General features: G+C 39.7%; 1 protein-coding gene across 1 annotated transcript in view; it reads right to left on the reverse strand.

Annotated features, from left to right (window-relative positions):
• The window catches only part of LOC141005566 (matrix metalloproteinase-17-like), a 92,137-nt gene that overhangs the window by 31,070 nt on the left and 40,240 nt on the right, over positions 1-20,827 (reverse strand). The window contains exons 2-3 of the mRNA XM_073477434.1: positions 15,093-15,225; positions 12,256-12,391 (exon numbers count right to left, since the gene is read on the reverse strand). Of these exons, the coding sequence (XP_073333535.1) occupies positions 12,256-12,391; positions 15,093-15,225 (269 nt within the window). The remainder of the gene's footprint in view (positions 1-12,255; positions 12,392-15,092; positions 15,226-20,827) is intronic.

A 20,827-nucleotide genomic window follows, 5' to 3' on the forward strand; every position in this document is an offset into this window, starting at 1 on the left:
GTCTATATTTGTGTGTGTGTGTCATCATGGTAAAATGCGGTCCTGCAGATAGCTTTTGTAGCGGGAACTAACACAGATGCAGTTTTAAGTACTTTGCCAGGTGTCTGTCTGTCTGTCTGTCTGACTGTCTGTCTGTCTGTCAGATGTTTGTCAGTGCAATAACTTCACAATAAGATACAGTCAGGAAACTTTACAGGTCCGTATTTAGGATCAAAATGAAGGCAAAATTGGAAGTGTGTATAGTCCAAGCAAGGGTGCTGGAAGTAGGGGCGTGTCCTTTCAGATTTTGTCAATGCCATAGCATCACAACCATACAAGATGCAGTCAGGAAACTTCACAGGTGTGTAGTTGAGATAAAAACAAAGGTCGAGTTGTCTGGTGTGATCACATCGCAAGATGGTGTGTAGTAAAAATATGAACATTTATTAAGAATTGAATTAAATGGTTTTGGATGAATGGGATGTTGATATTTTAGCATCTCATTATAAAAATTGCTGTAGTTTGACAACAAAAAAGTAATGACAGTGGAGGCCTATGTGTTTTAACAAAGGAAAATGAGAAAAAAAGAAGAAACTTGTGCGGTTTTTCAAGTATAGATTGCTCTGCTGAACCCACCATGAAGTCCCTGTCCCTGTGCTGTGTGTGTGTGTGTGAAACACAGACAGACAGCAGAGGACAGAAGCGGTGAGCCCATAAATGACACTGAAATGCGGAGAAGCTCAGCATAGTTATCAATCACATGAACATTTTGGTAGTAACATTTATCCATCAGTGTGGAGGATCGCTGTTAGAGATTTACTCGCCAACGAGAAAATATTGCTGCATTTTGGTGCTTGAAGGATGTTAATTTCGGTACCTGAAACGCATCCACATGAAAAGGCTTATACTGAAAGATCTATTTCAGATTTTTATGAATCAAAATTGGATCATTCAAATGAAGATTTTTTTCTTAAACCCAGTCCTAGTCAAGGCTAATGCAATACATTAAAAGCTTTAAGTAGTCCTATGAACACTCCTTCATAATGCCATATATTAATGTATAATAACAGTAAAGAAGAGGAGCATAATAACAGTAATTTATTATACAAATGAAACGTCTGTCACCCACATTACTTCCTTCCACTGAAATCCTTTCAAGGTGATCTTTGTAGCTTGCTAACATCCATAGTTTCAGCCTACATCAGCTGATACTTTCTCACTGCTGTGCCCACTTTAGCTGCCTGTGCGTCTGCCACTACCACAATGTCTTTAGCACACCCAGTGATGCGAACAAGTTCATTAGTGCGGCTAATTAATGTATTAATTAGCAAATATGTCTATGTCAACATGTTGTCACAGAACACATGGGCAGTATTAGCAACGTTAGCTTGAAGCAAGAACGACGTAGTGGTTTGAAAATGAGTTTTACTTCATTAAGATGCAAATTTATGCAGCAAGTTACTTCGAAATCTAATCAGATCACCTGCTCCGTGGGGAGACCTGTGGTGTACAGTAAGTATGAGGGTTTTTTTTTTTTCTCGTGTTGATTTGTTCCTAATAAAAATGTGCCCACACAGTCCACTTATTCATACTGCCAGAGCATCTGACCCTCACTGCAACACCACAGTTAGCCAAGGTCACCGCTAATGGTTCAACCTCCACAGACAATTCACCTGCTTATTAGTCCTAATTCAGACGGACGAGGGGAGGGTGATTGTGCTCCTCTGTGTGTTTGTGTGTGCGCGTGTGTCTCTGTGAATGTTGATGAGAGAGAAAGATGGAGAGGTAGGGTGCATGGTTTTGTCAGTGTCTAAGTATGTTTGTGTGGTGGAATGTGCGTGTGTGTGTGTAATTGCAGGTAAGTCCGCCAAGGTCAGAACAGTCCTGCCCTGCATCTCAGATGAACTGAGGAGTCCCAGGGAACTGCTCGTGTTTACATGAGGAGACTATAGATGCATAAAAAATGAACCGGGTGTCACTTTCATATGGTGCCTCTTTTTGCAGAGTAGGTCAGGGATCTTGTCAGTTTGTCAATATTACGCCTTGATTTTAACAACCTTATTGACGATGTTTGAATCAAGTGACCAAAGGCGGTCAGATCTAATGTTTATTAAACAGCTTGCCCTCATGTCTACTCATGTTCTAAGGTACTACTGTCAAAACATTTATGAGTTTTTTATTTCTTCACATATGGACAAACACTGTGTGCCATGACAATATCATTCCACTGCATCATACGTATATACTGTACAGTGTACTGTAGCCTATTTTCTGTCCACAAAAATCTGTCATTTGCCTGAAGAAATTAAAAAAACATGCTGAGCACTGGTTAAATATTTCATCCAATTAAAAACTCTTAAATAATTCAGTGTTTCTGAGCCAAGCCATTTCCTATTTTTCAAGGCACAAAGGTACAATACAGTGTCTGAAAATGGAAATGCAAAACTTTGCAAAAGTCTTGGAGCATTTCTTTGTACGCCATGGGTTATGGCTAAGCAGATATATTTACCTTAACGTATTATTTTCTTAAATGATTACTTACTTTGTCAGTGAGTAATTGAAAGGAATTTGTTGAATTAATATTTCATGACCAAAAATCTGACAACATTCCTGAGGGATATTCTTGGCCAAGACCAGTCTAAGACTGTGATTAAATTAAAGTGCTCTAACAAGCTAAAGGGACGGTTCAACCCGAAATCAAAAATACCTATTATTCCTTTTACCTGTGGTGATATTTATCCATCTAGATGTTTAAATGTGAGTTGCTGAGTTTTGGAGACATCGGCTGTAGAGATGTCTGCCTTCTCTCGAATATAATGGAACTGGATGGCGCTCGGTTTGTGGTTCTCAAAGTCCCCAAAAAATACAGTTAAAAAAATCAACAACAACGTCCCTTTACAGAAATCAGCTTACTCAAGATAATCCACAGACCTGGATGTGAGCAGTTTCATAAGTAGATGCTTATTTCCTTCTGCACAGTGAGGTAGCTCAAGGAAAATAGTTCCCACATGTAACTGCTCACAACAAGGTCTGTTATTATTATCTTGAGTAACCAGGTCATGACATTGCTGTTTTTTTAATGTATTTTTTTGGTTCTCCAAAAACAGGTCCATCTAGATTGAATATTTAAGAGCAGGCAGACATCTCTACGGTTTATATCTCCAAATCTCAGCAACTCACACCCAAACAATCCTAATGGATTAATAGCACTTAATGTCCCTTTGACACTATTAAAATATCCTTTAAGTAATGACACATATTCTCTTTCACGTCATCCTGTATGACTCAAGTCAAAATATGTGTTAATACGTGTCCCAGCTGTGGACAAGTTATATTTAAATGCCATCAAACAAGATGTCATTCACTGATGGCAGTGGTCAGTGTTTATTGGCTGTTCTGGAGCATTCATGAGTTTCTGGCTCGTGACATACCTGCCATCTGTTTGTAAGGATATGTAAGTACACTGTAACAAAGTGCTGGAAAAATACAGGACATTTCACACAGTACTGTGCTGTTCTTTGTCAATACAGTATAATACTGTAATTATTGATGTCTTTATGGGACAAAATATTACCACAAGCTACTGTCAAATGTTATGGTATAATATTGTATTTTGTCTCTTCCAGTTAATCCAGCAATTATTTTAAAGTAATAAACTGTTTATGGAGATTACAGTAGGAACACTGTAACAATAAATGACAAAAAAACAACAAATAAATGATTCATGCTGGCAACTGTAGCTGCCTGTATTTTACTGTCATTTAACATTTGTCATGTCATTTTTAGGGAAGTTTGTGTATGGAAAAATTCTTATCTTTGAGTAGATAGCTGTACATGCTTCTTTGAAGTCCCCCCCCCCCCACATAATCTTTTTCCTGTGAAAGAAGGTTCTATTAACAGTTGCTTGATCTAATTTGAACTCTTTCAAGGACAGTGTGATGAAAGCCGAATGCCTTTGGAGGAATTCATTTATTTTTATAATGAAGTTTTCTTTGTTTAATAAATTAAGACAGCATTGCATTCAAGCATTGGAATTTTACAATCAGTGCATCACTTTTAATAAGAATATCTTTCATGGAAAGTTTGTTCACAGAGCTGTCGTTGCCTTAATGGGAAAAAATTAAGAAAAGACATCAAAAGTTGTGGTCAAGTTGTCTTTTTTGGGCAGTGATGTAGTCACAGGTCATTGCATAGTTCTCTCAGCTCAGTTCTAAAAGACTGAACTTGCAGCTCAAACTGATGGCTGTGCGATGATGTTTATTTATTTGAAATTTCATGACCGTGACTGATGAGCAGTTAGAAAGTGATAAACACATGAGCCAGCTGAGTTTGGAGGAAAAAAGTGCAGATGTAAGAGTTTTGTCTGCAGCATAAAGCAGGAATCATCAGTGGCTCAGTAGCTAAGGGCTGTTTAGCAGCAACAGAGCTCCTGAGTGTGCATCATTGACTCACAAATAAATATCTGAGAACAGAGTGTACTGTCAGACATTTCCACATCAATCAAATATAATACCTCCATAAAGAACTGCTTACATCAAAGAACACCTTGACACTACTGAGCAGGCAGTCCTGGGCAGACTGTGAATCTTTTCGCTATGGTGCTTAACTGACAAACAGAGGATGGAAGAGGTGGAAATCGCTTGAGGAAGAAAGAGAGGAAAGAGAACGGGGCATTGTTACAGGCAGATGGAAATGAAGGAGAGATGAAAGAGAGAAAGCAAGCAAAGAGATGAAATATGCAAAGCAATGTCACAGTATTCCTGATGATTCTACACTTACTTGTGCATTTAATAAAACAATCTTGCTGTTTTGTATTTGTCATTTGTTTAAACCAAAGGAGCAATGAACTGTTCTAGTTGATATATTTTAAGTGAAAGTAGCTCTGAGATCGCTTTTACATGTTTTTCTGGGCAATCAAAGGAATTTACTAAAGAATAGACTCATTACGAAACAAACAAAACTCATTACATCATAACAATGTTATGTGTTGAAAACTTGTATCTTGAAGTAAACATGTATGTGAAGCTGTGACCCTTCCCTCTCACTGAAGTTACACAATGCAGAAACAAGTGATAGGGGGGCGGAGTGGCTGAGACAGAGACATTCACCCTGTTACAAGACACTGTACCATCACCATGATTTTTGAAGTTGTTATTTTAAGGTAAAAAAAACCATAATGTTGCCATAGCTGCCAACATTTTATCCCAGTGACTGGGCTGTCTTCTGAAAAATGTAAAAATTCCTTTTGCTAAAAATGTCTGAAAATATCTTTGCAAACCAAACTACAGTATAAATCTGTAATGAGGAGGGAAATTAGTTTTGCCATTACAGACTCTATTATGCAATCTTGTCTCAGAGTAATCTTGTTTGGTTGCTATCTGAGGGAAAACAGCCAAATTACAATTTGTTGCTTTTTTATAATGGGATTCTGCTTTAACACCTCTGGAAAATGTACAAATGTCATGGTCTGAGACATCCAGTGCAGGCTATAGGTGGGTGCTTTCCCTCTCAAGTTACTTGTTATTGATGTAAAAGTATTTGAACACAGCTCAGAGCCTCTGCACTTCATCTACTGTAGATAGATAAGAAATATTCTGTGTGGCGTCAGCAACTTAGAGACCTTGGAGCTGAATAAAGGCACATATGACAATAGAAGGCAGTAGGTGTGAGATAATGGACGTTTCTGAGAGTATGTGATGATTTTCCACCTCACAAAACAGCGCGCAAGAACCCATACATTTTTCACATCAAACAAAATACCTGGATGAAAAAATGCCCTCATTAAATTAAACCCCAAAAGCACTCCTGAGGCAGCAGGTCTGTATAAAATATCAATGTTTTATTATGTTGCTGTATTAATAAAGCGCACCATATGGAAACCTGTCAAAATGTGACTGAATCTGAAATAATAAAATAATCCACAAGTGTTTATAATAAAAGCACACTAAATTTACCATCTGTTTCTTGGCAGCAGCTCCGGGCTGAAGGAAAATCTACAAAAGACACAAGGTCTGTATATCTCAATTGTCAGTAAAACTTGGCTGAGAGCTGCGAGCAGAAAGGTGGCTTCACTGGTCTGAAAAGACAGGCTGCCTTATTTCTCGAGGCTGAGCGGGGCTGAGCTGAAGGCATCGTACGGCGTGTGATTGGCGGCAGAAAAAGGAAAGGGAAAAAGAGGGAGAGGGAGAGCGGGTGAGTGATGAGATAAAGCAAAACGTTCCAGTCATAAAACAGCAGGTCTTCACAGCAGCGTGCGTCCTGGTCCCCTCGAGCAGATGTTGACTCTGTACAACAGTTTCGGTGCAGTGGGATGCTGGATTGCTGCCACACGGTTTTCCAGGTCAGCTAAGACCTTGCAAAAGCCCCTGTGCAATCACATCTTGACCCAAAAAAAGTCTGTATCTGTATCGCTGAAAGCTTCCAGTCAGTAGATGTGTGGGATTATTTCAACAAGGCAATGCCACAGGGACAAAGTCACCAGGTAATTTGTTATCAATAAGCCATAACCATCCTGCCCCAAGTGACAAGTGATTCATCCCTCTGCACTCATGCCTCCAGCAGTCTGATCTGGTACTTTAGCTGCTGCAAATCAGTGTGGAGCAGAAAACTCAAATCCCTGTGTAGAAGAAGCTTACTCTCCCCTGTTGATCCTGGCTGGATGAACCAGCCCATCCTTGAGAAATTCTTTTATATCGTTTGTTCTGCATCTCATAATTTATGTTCGGTGCCAATGGAGGAAATAATGAGGCTTTTATGTAACGAGGCAGAAAGGGAGGATTTGGAAACTAAGATTACTTTCATGCTTGTGACCAGTCGCTTTTTTACCATGACCACTTTGTCTCCCAAACTGCTGTAGGCATTTTTGCTAATTTCCTGTCCGTTTTGCAGTTCGCAAACCCCTCCCTCCTCTCTATGTCACCACACCTGCACGACTCGTTTCTTTTTTTCGAGGCAGCTCTCTTTGACTCTTTCTTTTGGTCAAGTGTTTTTCATCACTTGGCCAAAGGCGCTGGAATTGGTAGCTTTCCCTGTTACTCCATTGTCGGAGTAGATACCAGACCAGGAGGATCCTAGTCCCCGCCCTCTTCATGGAGTTCTCAGTCTTAATTGGATACAGTGGGCAGGGATACCAGGAAATGTCTTGTTTCTCTTTTACTGCATGAGCAGGGCTTTGGGCTTTATTATTAAAGTACGTTTTACCGATTACAGAAACACATAGATCAGCTTTGGAGAGGAACGGCAGGTTTTGGATTAACAGCAGCAGACTTTAAGATGATTGCTGCGTACAGCATCTTTGGGCCATCCAACCTGACCAGTGGGAAGTATATATGTTCTATGTTTGACTGGCATGAAGGAGTTTACCAAATTTCATTTTGTTATGCAACCCTGTGTTGTAAAATGACAAATACATAATTAAACAAAATTGGCAATGAACTTTAAAGAGACTGAGTCTACAGCCATGTCAGCAACCTGATGTTCTCAAACATTTCTCTGGCTCTCTGGATCAGTAGAAAAGCAGACAGATTTTTTTCAAAACCATAACTCAACATTACGCAACTCGTATTCCTCCTGCTGCCTCATCATCTTCACCGTCTTCTCTCAGATCTACTTTATGTTCTGTTCTGCTTTTACAGTAACTACCGCATCTCCCCGCTCCCTCGTGTTCTCACAGCCTTCCATCGTTCCTTCTTATCGACCTGTTTCTTCAATCCTCCAGTGTCCTGATGTCCTGCTTTCCCTCTGCATCTCGCTTCATTCTGCTTTTTCTTCTGTCCTACCTTAGATCTATTAGCCTCCTGGGCGCATCATTCCTCTGCAGGTTGCTTCGGCCCATCTGGCCTGTGTTCCCACTCTCCTTAACTTATGTTTGCCTGGCTGAAGTGAAAAATTTCTTCAGACATTTAATTTAGCAGAACTTGTCCAGCAAACAGATTACTGCTACCTTTGATTTGTGCTCACACGCAACTAATGAGAACATAATGTGACTTCTAAAGATTTATATTACAGTTTCTTTGAGTTAATGTGTCTAGAAGTAAGAAACCAGTTGGTCAGTCATCAACAAAAACACCACTCATCCATAACAACAGCTTGTCGTGTTGTATTTTATTCCAAGCGCTGTGTGTACACTTGCAAATAAAACTTGATTTCTTGATAAACTGTATCTCCGCATCACATATTCTGAAAGTGTAGCTACGATTTTCACAGCCTACCTGTCTGCTTCACAGTGTTCCTGCTGACAGGTACACACTGCAGCTTGTGGCAAAGCAACACCCCACTAAACTGAAATGCTGTGCTGACCTGTCAGCCATAAACACCCCGCTCCTCATCTAAACAGAAGCAATTTTACCACTTACAGTCGTGAATAAAAGCTCAAGAACAGAGAAAAACTTAACAAAACGGATGACAGTGCACTCATGCTCTGATTTGTAGAGCCGCATTGAGTGCTGCTGTGGTTACTACATAGTGTCAGGTGACACAAATTATCTTTACTTGAGATGTTTTGTTTTTTCATGTTATTTTTCATGTGCCAAAATGTCTCATTAGCATGCCTAATTCTGCAGCTGTTAGCTCTCCTAAGGTGAAATCATAATATTTGGCAGATTTCTTTTGACTCGTGTAATTATAAGCTTTGGAACTCCGAGGCTTACATCCTCTAATGCTGGCTGAGCAATCAACATTCAATACAAACCCAAAAAAAAAGCTGTGTTTGTTGGAATAAACTATGAGAGGGCAGCTGATAAACTGCAATCGTGTGTGCAGACATTTGTGGCTACAGTGTTTTGCAGAGCACAAGTCAACTGTCATTTGTTTTTCAACAAGACTTCAAGTTTATAGCCATGCGAGTGCCTCTTTGTAGAGTAGCTGTATTTAGGCAGAGTCGTGCTTTTCTTTGCAATTACAGCGCTTTTCTGTTTTGTAGTACAGCTGAAGCTCACAAATGAAAGTATTGAACAGATTGAAATTTTGACCAGATGATGGCACTAGGTAGCCAGTGAAAGGATCAACAAAGCTATTTGTAGGAAATCCAACAGTTTTTGACTCATTTCACTCGAAACCACAAACGATGTTAGAGCTACAGGGAAAGTCTGGGAATCACCAAATCGTCTGGGAACCATTGACGTTTGTACCCAATTTTACTGCATTCAGTATTTTTTTATTTCAGTTTGGATGGCTGGTGGTGGACCAACAAACTGACAGACTGACATCACCATCTGTGAAGCCATGTCCCTTGCATGCTTACAGACAATACACTAGGGCTGTCCTGAATACCATTTTTGGAGCTTCGGAGCTTCAGTAAGAAGAGAATTATCAATTACCTGCAGATATTCGAAGCTTCAACAGGTGCTTCCACAAGTTTTCCTCAAATTTCTGGTCAGTTTTTACTCATGAGATTTAAGGACTGGAGGGGAGAAAATTGAGCAGCTGACTGCTCGCAGAGCAGAAATGTTCTCTGTGGAGGATTATGTGTACATGTTTTGACATTACTTGAACTCTACAGGGGAGCTAAATTTCTCTTTGCCAGTGTTTTGCCTCTTTTTTGGTGCAGCAGATGCAACATCTACTTACTCTCAGTGATGGAATGTAACTAAGCACATTTACTCAAGTACTGCACTTAAATACATGTATAATTTATTTTTACTTTTTAATATCAGTCAAACAATATCTTTGCTTTGACTCAAGAATGACTTTTGGGTGTCATGTCTCGTTTGCTCTAAGGCCATGTTTTTGTTTTTCCTTGTTCTTTCAGTTCTGTTTCCCGTTTTATTTTGGTGTCTAACTCTCCACTTGTTTCAAATCCCCTTCCTGCCCTTCTGAGTTTCCCGCTGTTGTGACTGTCAACCCCTCCCTGATGTGTTTCACCTGTCTCATTGTCCCCATCTTCCTTGTGTATTTAGTTTGCATGTTCCCTGTCTTTCCTGCAAGTTCGTCTTTGCCCTTTGTTGCAAGCGTTCCAGCATTCTCCTAGTGATAGTTTTCCCAGTGTTTTAGACTTTTGGACCTGACTTTTGCCTCTGCCTGATCCCCTTTTTGTGTATGTTTGCTTCGTTGACTGATTTCCTGTGTACTAAATTATTCTTCAGGGAAGACTGCTGTTTTTTTGGAAAAAACCTGAACTGTCTAGAGTCGTGCATTTGGGTCTACGTCTAGTGTGTCAGACTTTGTCATTAGGTACTTTATACAACAATGCAAAAAACAAGAAACGTTCTTAGTTTCCTCCAAAAGCCATGCAACTCAAATTGTCACCTACTACATGCAATGCATTGTTTCAGGTAATAATAATATTTGGTCGGTCACCATTGATCAAGTTCGTTCAAGACTGTCTCCTCTCACCAGCAACAACACTGTTGGTGGCTGAAATCTGGCAGAGAGCACTGACCCGTTACAAACACCTCTCACCAACAGGGACACAGCAAAAAGAGAGAAAAATCGAATCTCAAGTGAGAGTGAACGGTGTGTGTGTTCCTCTTGTGTGCATATCGTATGCACTGCTTGTGTTTTACTGTATTTTTGTGCGTGCATGTGTGTTTGCATCGACTGTAATGATGTGAAGATATTTTGCTGCACAGATACACACACATTACACAAACTGGTCGACACACCAGCTTAGCTCATCTCCACGTTGAATCACGCTTGGTGTGAATCAGTGCAGGCCAACCATATGTCTCGCTGCCTCTTCCTCTGCTGTTAAACACTAAGCTGTATCCCTGACAGATGGTCCAGCTGCACTTAACATGACCACTTTATTTTATCATGTATGGTGTAAAGTGTGAAGAAGCTTTTAATCTTCAGGAATCGTGTTAATGAGTTAAGACCATTCCATGCAGCGTTCTTGTATTTCAAATCATTCCACATTTTAATTTAACACAACAACAGGAATTAGTCTCTTTGTATATCATATACAGTTATTTAAGGTTTCTCTAATCAGCATGTCAGTTTTACAAAATGCTCTATGTCTGAATCAAATTTGATCCAGAAACCAAAAGAGTTCTGCCTTTAAGAGTCACCTTATCTATTCTGACCAATGATGCACAAATGGATAAAAAATGACTTCCATCTTCCTGCATTGCACCAATGTGATGTACATAGTTGGACTGAACAGAACTGTGTTACAGGCTGGACACACGTGTGCAGCGCTTTTCATTTCAGGGTCCATGTTAACAGGTTAGACCGTTCACACTGGATGCATGAGACGCGCTTATCACGCATGTGTCAAGCGTGGCTGCTGCGTCGCGTGATCTAGAGACTCTGAGTCTTGCCTATTTCTACCACAATACCTGAAAACGACCTGTAGACAGTCAAATGGACATCATACCAGCATTTCACTACAGTTTTACTGCCTGTATGTGTGGAATATGTCACAGGCATGACGAGAACACACGCAACAGGTGAGGGGCAGTTTATTTCCTGTGTGTTCTCTTTCTTTCACTTTCTCTCCCTCGCCCTTCAGTGGGGTAAAGGAAAATCATGTCATCATATTTATCGATAATTATCAAAGTCAAACTCCATGTAAACAGATAGGGCAGGCAGGCTATGTGAACAGAAACACAGGAGTGAGCAGCAGCAGCTCAGCAACACAGCTGCCACGCAGCACACAGGCATCCAGTGTGTCCAGCCTGTTAGACTTAGACATCATACTAAAATAGAAAATACTAAAAATTCACTGAACCCTTTTGTTCCCTCCAGCCTTGTATGATAAATTGGAAACATTTTCAATTGTAATTTGTGACTTTGACTGCTTGTTTCGAATAAAAGAAGTATCCCCTTGAATCATTTTTTGAAGGATGCTCCGAGTGCTTAAAGGTAAAGATTATTACTGACCTCAAAAATGCTGGAAAACTTTGAAGTACAGTAAGAAACTGTGGCTAACACCAACCTGTTTGATCTAACAGACAGCTATAGCTAAAATCAAATACAGTCTGAGGGAGCAGGCAGATTTTTTTTCTTTTGACAACTCAGAGAATCAATTTTCAGATTTCAGATTTGTTTATTTGCTACCACAGTGTTTGTGGTCGCCCAAACCTCGTTGCTGCTGATTGTTATGGCTTATTATGTGGTAGCCAAAGAACGGCAAGACACCTCTCGCTGCCAGAAACACATCTTTGTGTTCTTGTCTATTGATTCAATAATCTCATCTATGTGAAGCACTCTCCAGCATTCAGCATGACTACAGATGTAAATAGTGAATGATCTTGAAATTGATTTCTGGATATTCTGATCCTTTGAATTGGTGTAATCTTATATTGTCTAGTAGACTATGTGGTTTATTTTTCCTACCTCCAGGATAGATGCCTCTTATTCCATTTGTTCTGAGGAGTCAGGCCTCGTTTCCTGCGGCCCATTGTCACCTCCGCCTCAGAAACATCTGGCAGGGAACATCTGGGTGTTTTCATTAGACCCAGTGTGGCTTGGTCTGAAGGAGAGAGGAGAGGTAAGTGTGACTAATTGAGGTACATTAACTGAACCTATTATTAGTATAACACCATAAATGTAGCTTTATCACTTTGGTTTTATGACAGCTGTAAAAAAAAGAAACGTAACATACAACCCTACAGTTCAACATCGGTTTGCAGATGACTGTTTCAGTAGCTGTAGCTTGTGCTGTATGCCCTCATATGCATACATATGTGCATGTACAGCGAGTTATGAGTGGCTATAAATCATACATGCTCTACCTTCGATACCCCCTTTTTCAAACACACGCTTTCTCGTAAACTACTGTACAGGCCATAAATTATACTTTCCACACACTTTCACCACTGTGATCTCTTAAAACCCTTCACACACAGTATCACGCTGTCTGCCCTCCTCTGCGGTGAACGTGAGATAAAGCAGTGGTGTGTGTGATAAAGAATAAAAAGTGTTGAGTGAAGAGAATTGTGGGGTGAGTGTGTTTGTGATTCTGACACTGTGTAGAGGAGAAGGAGGCTGGTCGTCTAACTTTTTACTATAATTTAAATCCCACTGTAGCCTTAAAGGTGCAATATGTAAGAATTATAGTTCAAAACGATCATAAATTAACAAATTATCAGCAGAATGTGAAGAAACAACAGTGTTGACATTGTGTCAAAGACGTATATGTATTGTTTTGAAGAAATACCTACTGAAATTGGCATGCTAACCAGCTAGCCCCAGGCCTGAAAACCTCTTTCTACCAACTCCTCTAGCAGCAGTATAAACACCAACACTCCCTTGGTAGTCTGGCTAGCTGCACGGCTAACAAGCTAACAGTAGCTACAGATCATCGCTGCATTAACAAATACAGTTAACAACAGTTAGCAGTTATTCTGTATTTGTTTGTCAAAACAAAAGGGGCAGCTTATCACCAGAGTAACTGCTAACTTCTGCTAAATGTAGCTGGCGTAAGTAAGCTCAGTTAACCAAGCAGCTAGCGGTCGAATTAGCTGACTCTGCCCGGACTGGGAGCTCAGAGCACCAGGGGGAATGTTGGTGTTGTTTACATCACGACTGTGACCTCCTGAGGTACAAACTAGCTCAGGGTTAGCTGGTTAGCATGCTAACGTCACTAGATATCTCTGCAACACAATCCATAGATATCAAAATTGTTATTGTTTCACATTCTGTTGATAATTTCAGTTAACTGTTGAACATTAAGACTCAAATTCTTACATAATGCATTGTTAATAGATTACTTTCAATGTTTACTGGGAGCCTTAAGTGTCAGGTACGAGTGACCTTACACCCCTTTAGCTTTTTCTGTTAAAAAAAATACGGACTGTAAAATATGTCTTGTGCACACAACCATCCCCATCGTGGGGTTGGTAGTCACACACTATTGAAATGGCTGTCCCTGTCTTATTTTAATGGGGGATAATAAAAATTGTAGGCAATCTTAAAAATTTAAAACATTTTTGCAAATGCAATATAATATGATATAATATATGCAATATAAATGACAACACAAGATCTCAGAGAGATCCAATGGTGTGACAATCAACTCTGTTCTCCCCGACCGTATGTGTGAGAAATGATGTGTACAGTATGTGAGAGAGAAGAATACAAGGTGTACAAATCAATACACTGTTATTCTGTTGGACAGCACTATCATAAATCATATAGTATACAGCACTGTCATCCCTGAGGAAAATTTTGCTGCTCACAATAGTCTTTTCTTAGTCTCATCACAAATAAATCGGTTGCTTATTTGGAGAAGACTGAATTCTGACCTTTTTCTCCTAACCTCTCCCTTGAGGAGCAAAAGAATAAATCAGTCTCAGACAAATTATCCTGCCCGACACGGCCTACAAATAATGCTCTTGTCTAGAAGGTATTTCAATTGTATTTGTTAAAAAATCAATAAGAAACATCAAGTTTATATGTAGATCTTGTTTCGACTCGTTTATGACAGAAGTGAGACAACTCTGAGAAAAAATAAAATACCCAGTGTTGACTGTTTCATATAATCATGGAGACACATTTCTAATATCGTGCAGGCTTGTTTACAAGCTAATCAAGTTTAATTTTGGATCTTTCTGTTGTCTCAAACGTTGATTATGTCAGACAAATAAAAATCAGCACAATGAGAGAAAGAAAGGCTGTTTTTCTGTGTGAGAAAATGGTCACAATCTCATATTGATGTCAAATGATATTATAAAAAGTCAGGCGGAAACATTGTAGGCGGTAACTGATCAGGCCTGTGAGAGCTGACCAATCAGAGCAGACTGGGCTTTTTGGGAGCGGGGCCTTAAATGTCTATGTGTAACAGAAACAGGCTGGACAAAGAATATATTTTTAATTTTTCCTTTTCTGTGGGATTTTATTGTGTATGTGGGTTTGTGTGCCAGCAAGTCGTCTGTGCAATCTAACAGAAAAGAGCTGAAATTAATATTACTTCTCTAAGGTTTAATAGATGTTGTGTCAGAGTGATTTTGATTCAACACAGTGGAAGTTTCTACAGCCACGATTTATGTTTTCATTGATTGTATTACATGATATTGTATTATATTGTTGGGGATACCTTGTATTTTCTTATTTTCTCTGTAGTCAGGAAGTAAACACATACAAACACACACACACTTTGTGCCTTTATCCATCCAGAGTACCAACCCCCTCACATAATCCTCTCCTTTCAACAGTCACACACGACAACATACCAAACACGCCGGTCTCCTTCAGCCCTCCGAACTTCTGCATGGCTTTGATGGCCTTGGTCAGGGCCTCCTTGGTCTGAAGCTGACCAGTCACTGGGTCAGGGGGCGGGAGGTAGCCAAACTTACTCAGCCAGTCCTGGAAGGGAAACAGTAGACACAGAGTTCATGAGTCATCCCCGGCATTTCAAAAACTCCAAGTATCCGAAAGCTGCTGAAAAGGTCTGACACCTGTTCGTGTTTACTGTCTGTGGACGCTGTGAGTCTTTGCATGCATATTCAGGTGCTGTAAGAGCTTCAAATCTGAATGCTACGGTTTGTACACATATTTTTGTACACAACACGCTGCGAAAACAGAATGAACGACTCAGAAATGTATTTTTTGAAGCAAATATTTTGACATGTCATAGAAGGAAAAGCACAGGTGCAACTGATCATTAATAATGGCTGCATTCCAATTAGGTGTTCTGAGTCCCTGGGAGGTTGAAAAGTACCAGAAGTAAAATGACTCAATATGCAGATGGGCACACTTTAGAGTAACATATATTATATTAGTCGATTATAATTATGATGTGTTATATTATGTGTTCATCACTTTAGTGTTGACGCAGGTATAGGTGGTTAAATCTTTAATATATCATATTTTATATTTTGTACTATTAAACTAAAACTGATAAGTAACTTTTAACTGAAGATAAATGTAGGGGAATAAGAAGTAAAATATTTGTCTCTGAACAAGGGCAACCCCAGACATTTTTCAGAGGGGGGGCTAGAAGGGGCCACTGAAAATCTTGGGGTGGCATCATGAGCGCTTGTTATGGCAAACAAATAACAATCAGTGCAGTGAGAGAAAGGAAGGCTGTTTATCTGGAGCTGAATTTAGTGGGGTTTACATAGCAATTGTGTCAGGGTGAACATGCCCCCTCCGACCTCTCCTTGGGGCCACCACTGCCTCTGAATTGTAGTGGAAAGCAGTAGAAAATTGAAATACTCAAGTAAAGTACAAGTACTTCAAAATTGCACTTAAATCCAGTACCTTGGTAAATACACCTAGTTACTTTTCAGCATGGACTCTGGTATTGTGCGTGTTGGCTCACTGCACATGGCTTACTGCAACATTTAAACAGAACAAAGCCATCATTTTTACATTATTAGTAACACCTGTTCTTTACCTTTTAGCACAAGGTAAACATCTAATATTGTGTATAAATGAAACTGCTTTCAAATAACACACATACACATAGACATTACAGTATCGGTCAGAAATCACCACACACTGCAGAGACAAACAAAAAGCACTAGATTGAATTTTGCAATCGCATGCTATCATAAAAATACATTTGTCATCAAGTGGTGGAAAATTGAGTAAGAAACTTCACAGGTCTTTTTCACACCTATTATTTTACCATGTCTCAGTAGGAAAAGCACAGATGTTATGAATATAATAATCACAATAGTTCCATTCTATTCAAGTGTCCCAGGAAGATCTTTAATTTCATTATTTACACACTTTTACTTTTACCCTCCGTAAGAAAGGCCCCACTCATCAGTTTGTTTGATTGGTTTCTCAAACTTGTGAATGGTGCTGAAGAGTCGTTCCTTTGGTTGCTATTACAGTTTGGGACATTTTATTTGTATTCAAGTTGTGTCATCCATCCACTATCTGTCTGTCTTTCTTTCTCTCTTTCTGTCTCCCTTTTGCTGTGTCTTGTTCTCTCTGTCCTCCATCTCCACCCCTTCATGATCTGGTCTGACAAGCCAGTTTTTAATGGGTCTCTGATCAGCACTCATCAGAGGTGGCTGACACAGATCGATAGCAAGGCAACTGTTCTCTATTTACAACACGGGGAAAATTCCATTAACTACATAATTGCCTTTAGTTCTTAAAAAGCTGTCTGTGTGGGCTGATATTTGCCCACTCATCCTTGCAGAAGATGGACAAAGTTTGCAGAATGTAGTTTGCAGATGACCCCAAAAGTCATCCAGGATGATGAGAAAGAAAAACTACTCGTTTGGTAATACAGGAGGCAAAGGACAAAGGATGTGTGTCTGAATAACAACTAAGATAATAGTAAGGTAAATTATTTCTGATTTTTACTCTTCAAAAACAAAATGAAAAAAAGAATCTAGATGTATCTGATAAAAGGGAAGTCAAGAATATATCACAGTTTTTTTGTCTTTGCTTTCTGTTTTAAGAATCTCTATAGACTGTGGTGAGATATGTCTTCTTAAAACAGGAAATGCAACGCATGGAAGTTTAGCTTAAAGGTGTTATATGTAGGCATTGGTTACCTGTCAAATTCATGCTCAAAACCAATATGGGGCAGTATATCACTAGAGTAATGGTTACGGCTGCTAACTGTAGCTGCTGTTAGCTAATTAGCTAAGTTAGCAGTGCAGTTAGCGAACCAGACTGGGAACTTGAAGCACTGGGGGACTGTTGGTGATAACACAGCCAGCACAGGGGCTTTGGACCAGGATGTGCCTTGACTAGCTGTTTAGCATGCTAACCTCAGTAGGCTTTTACCAAAATCATGTCAGTGTGTACATTGTGTAAACAAGTGTGTCACTCGGGACTTGGTCTCAAGATTTCTTATTTAATGTAAACCAGTCTATGAATCAGATTGATGTAGGTATCATTTAATTTACAAATAAAACTCAAGTAACTGTTGATGTAATGATGCGTTTTTAGTATCTGTACTTAAGCCGGGTGGTAGGAACTTGGCGTAGATATAAGTGGTGGATGAGTGCAGGTTTGTGATTAAGGCAAGACATATCTGAGGGGTAAAAAGGGTAGAAAGCTAAGTAAAAAAAGAAAATAAATGATGGGAAAAACGTGGCAGTTGTAGCAAAACTGGAAAGATAAAAGTAAACAGCTGGTTTAGAAGTCTGATACAATTGAGATGAAGTTTACTGTATGTACAGTGTTCAAGGTCAAAGGCATTGGGGTTGAGGTGCAGGTTATGCTGAGCAAGAGGTTCTCGTGAAGCACTTTAAGGTTCAAAAGCTACCCGGTCCACTTTTCATTTATAAGTTGACATGTCAGCATAACAAACTTTTTCTTCCATGTCAGTCACAGCTCAGGGTCAGCTACAGGATAACACCCCTGCAGCTACTATAGTTTCTTTGCCAACACTTACAACCCTTTAGCAGCATCATTTCACATCACCACTGCTAAATCTTTACTGCATGTTGTCCAGAGAAGGAAAAAAAATGGATGTTACATCAGCTAGGATATACAAATGCAGAAAAAACAGACTCTGTGCTTCACACAAATGCCAAATGAAAAAATAAAAAAAGATATATCATATCTACAACCACACTAGGCTTTATGCCTTAGTGGACCTCTTGACAACAACTGAGGAATTTTTTACTCCACAGTTGTAAAGCAGCGAAAGGCAAGGCAATATGTGTTCATCTGTCAAAGGGAAGGCAATACAAGACGGTTTAATTAAGGCACAGAAATTAGAAAATTTATGGACTGGGACAATGGGAAAATAACCAGTAAGTAGAAATGAAATGAAATAAAATGAAGCACATAAATGATGAGAAAAGAGTACAGTTTCAGTGCAGTAGCTGCATTTAAATTAAAGATCATTGCCACGAGTTAATTTTGCACAAACCCTACAATGTGCCTTTTATCGCTTCAGAAGGAGATTTGCATTTTGCATTGAGACCGTGCAAAGAGCCCTTCACAAGATGGAATACAGATCATTGAAACTTTTCTCATAAAAACACAATACAGTCGAGATAACAGCTGGCATTCAAGTGACCTGCTTCTGAGTATGATTAGACTATATGAAAGTACAACTGAACGGCAGTTTTTGTTAAATATCAGTATATATAGTGGTAGCTTGTATCTAAATCAATACAGAGACATGTGCAGACTAAAAAGCCTGAAACAACCAACAGCATATGTAAACCACTGTGAGTCCCTGCTGATGCTCAGATGCCTTGAATCAACTGTTCAGTAGTAAAATGCAAGGCACCAGAGGCCACATTTGATTACACTGGATTCTAAAAGGATACAAAGCAAAGGTAGTTAAAGAAAGGGCTAACATCTCTCTGCTCTCCTGCAGACAAAGAAAATGCTGTATGAAAGAACTGAAGCCACCCGTACGAGTGTATTCTCTCTAAATCTGTGATTAACTCTAGCACAAGGGGGATGACGCAGATGGCTGAGACTCCCGTCTTCTTTAATCATGTATTATTAAAACAGGCAGAGACAGTAAGCGATGGCACAAAATGATGCCTAACACTCCAAGTATTCCCATATTCTTGTACCTCAAATGGGAGGAATGTATTAAGTAAACGTACTCTGCCAAAGCCTGCTGCCACTTCAATGAGCTATCTTTTTCTGAAGGCTTGAACCTCCTTTCGTAGTAAGCTGTCGTGTTTCAGTTGCTTTGGTCAGCATAAAAGTTTTGATGCTGTATATTTCTTGTTCAAGTTGGAGAGCGGAACCAAAGAGCTGATTTGACAAACAAGCAATCATCTGCCCCACAAGCTTAGAGGTAGGCTACTTGTGTCGCATTTATTTAAAAGGCTAATGACAGAAACTTGGAGGTAAACATAGAAATACTGTAATTGTCCTTGACACATTATTATTCTGTACAAGAAATGTAGGCTATAAAAAGCCCATTCTTACATCTAAACACTTCTTGTTTTTCATTTTGCTACACTGAGCATAAATAGCTAATTTAAGAAAACATTATTTCGAGACAGCAACATCATCATCATCATTTTATTTACTTTAATTAATAAATGTAGTTTGGTCCCAACGCCCTGCAATCCTTTTCCTGGCGCTAAAGTGTGGAACTTTCTTGTTGACTTAAAGAGTTATAGTACTAGTAGCTCTGTGAGGCTGTACCAAGCCTCCAGGAACAGCAACAGACTTTGAAGTCAATTTGAAATAGTGGCCAAACGGTGTAATTACAATGTCACATGATGCACACTGGCCAAGAAATACTTTTTTCCCATAAGCTCACATTGTTGAAGAAGCAGCTGTAAAATGGTGGATCAATTCTTTTGAGTGTCACAACTCTGAGAAATGACTCGTTAGTATCAGAATTGTATCCGTTGGTTCAATATAATTTTGAAAATCTAGAAAAGCCACATGATTCAATTTCCATTCAAGTTAGTGGAGGGCTAAACTAGAAGTTAATGGGCTCAGCCAGTGGACATCTCTGGTACGCAGGCTCTGTGGGCTGCACAATGCGAAAGCAATTCGAAAGATCCAGGTCATTTTATACCTGCAAAGTCATGTGCCAGTGAGCAAATTTTATTGGAATGATGGAGCCCACCTCTGTATCCAGTTCTCATTTTACTTCGATGGGCTGTACTTGGGCACAGTGTTGCTCTGGCCCTGTTGATCTTTAGCAAGTACTGTACCATTTAGTGTGTTCACTAGGCCAATGGTCAGCCAATTGCCAACGTCTGGGCTGTCGGTGAGCATCTGTAGCCCCAGTTGTTGTGGTATCTCCCACACTGTTGGCACTAATTAACCCTTATTGTATGGTATGGTATGGAGATGTGATGTATTTCCTTTCGCACCAGCACAGAACATTTGAGCTAGCTGGATGTCAGTTGTAGTCTTTGTGGTGTGTTCAAGTGCAGCTTTTTGCCTGAGACACAAGCACTGTGAGGCGATGCAACAGTTGGCCAATGTCGCCACCAGTTGATTGATGTTGGTTTGGTGCGCTTGGGCCTTTAGTTTAGAACGTTTGCATGCTAACATTTGC

The sequence above is a fragment of the Pagrus major genome, chromosome 12 (genome assembly GCF_040436345.1).
Source record: "Pagrus major chromosome 12, Pma_NU_1.0".
NCBI lineage: Eukaryota > Metazoa > Chordata > Actinopteri > Spariformes > Sparidae > Pagrus > Pagrus major.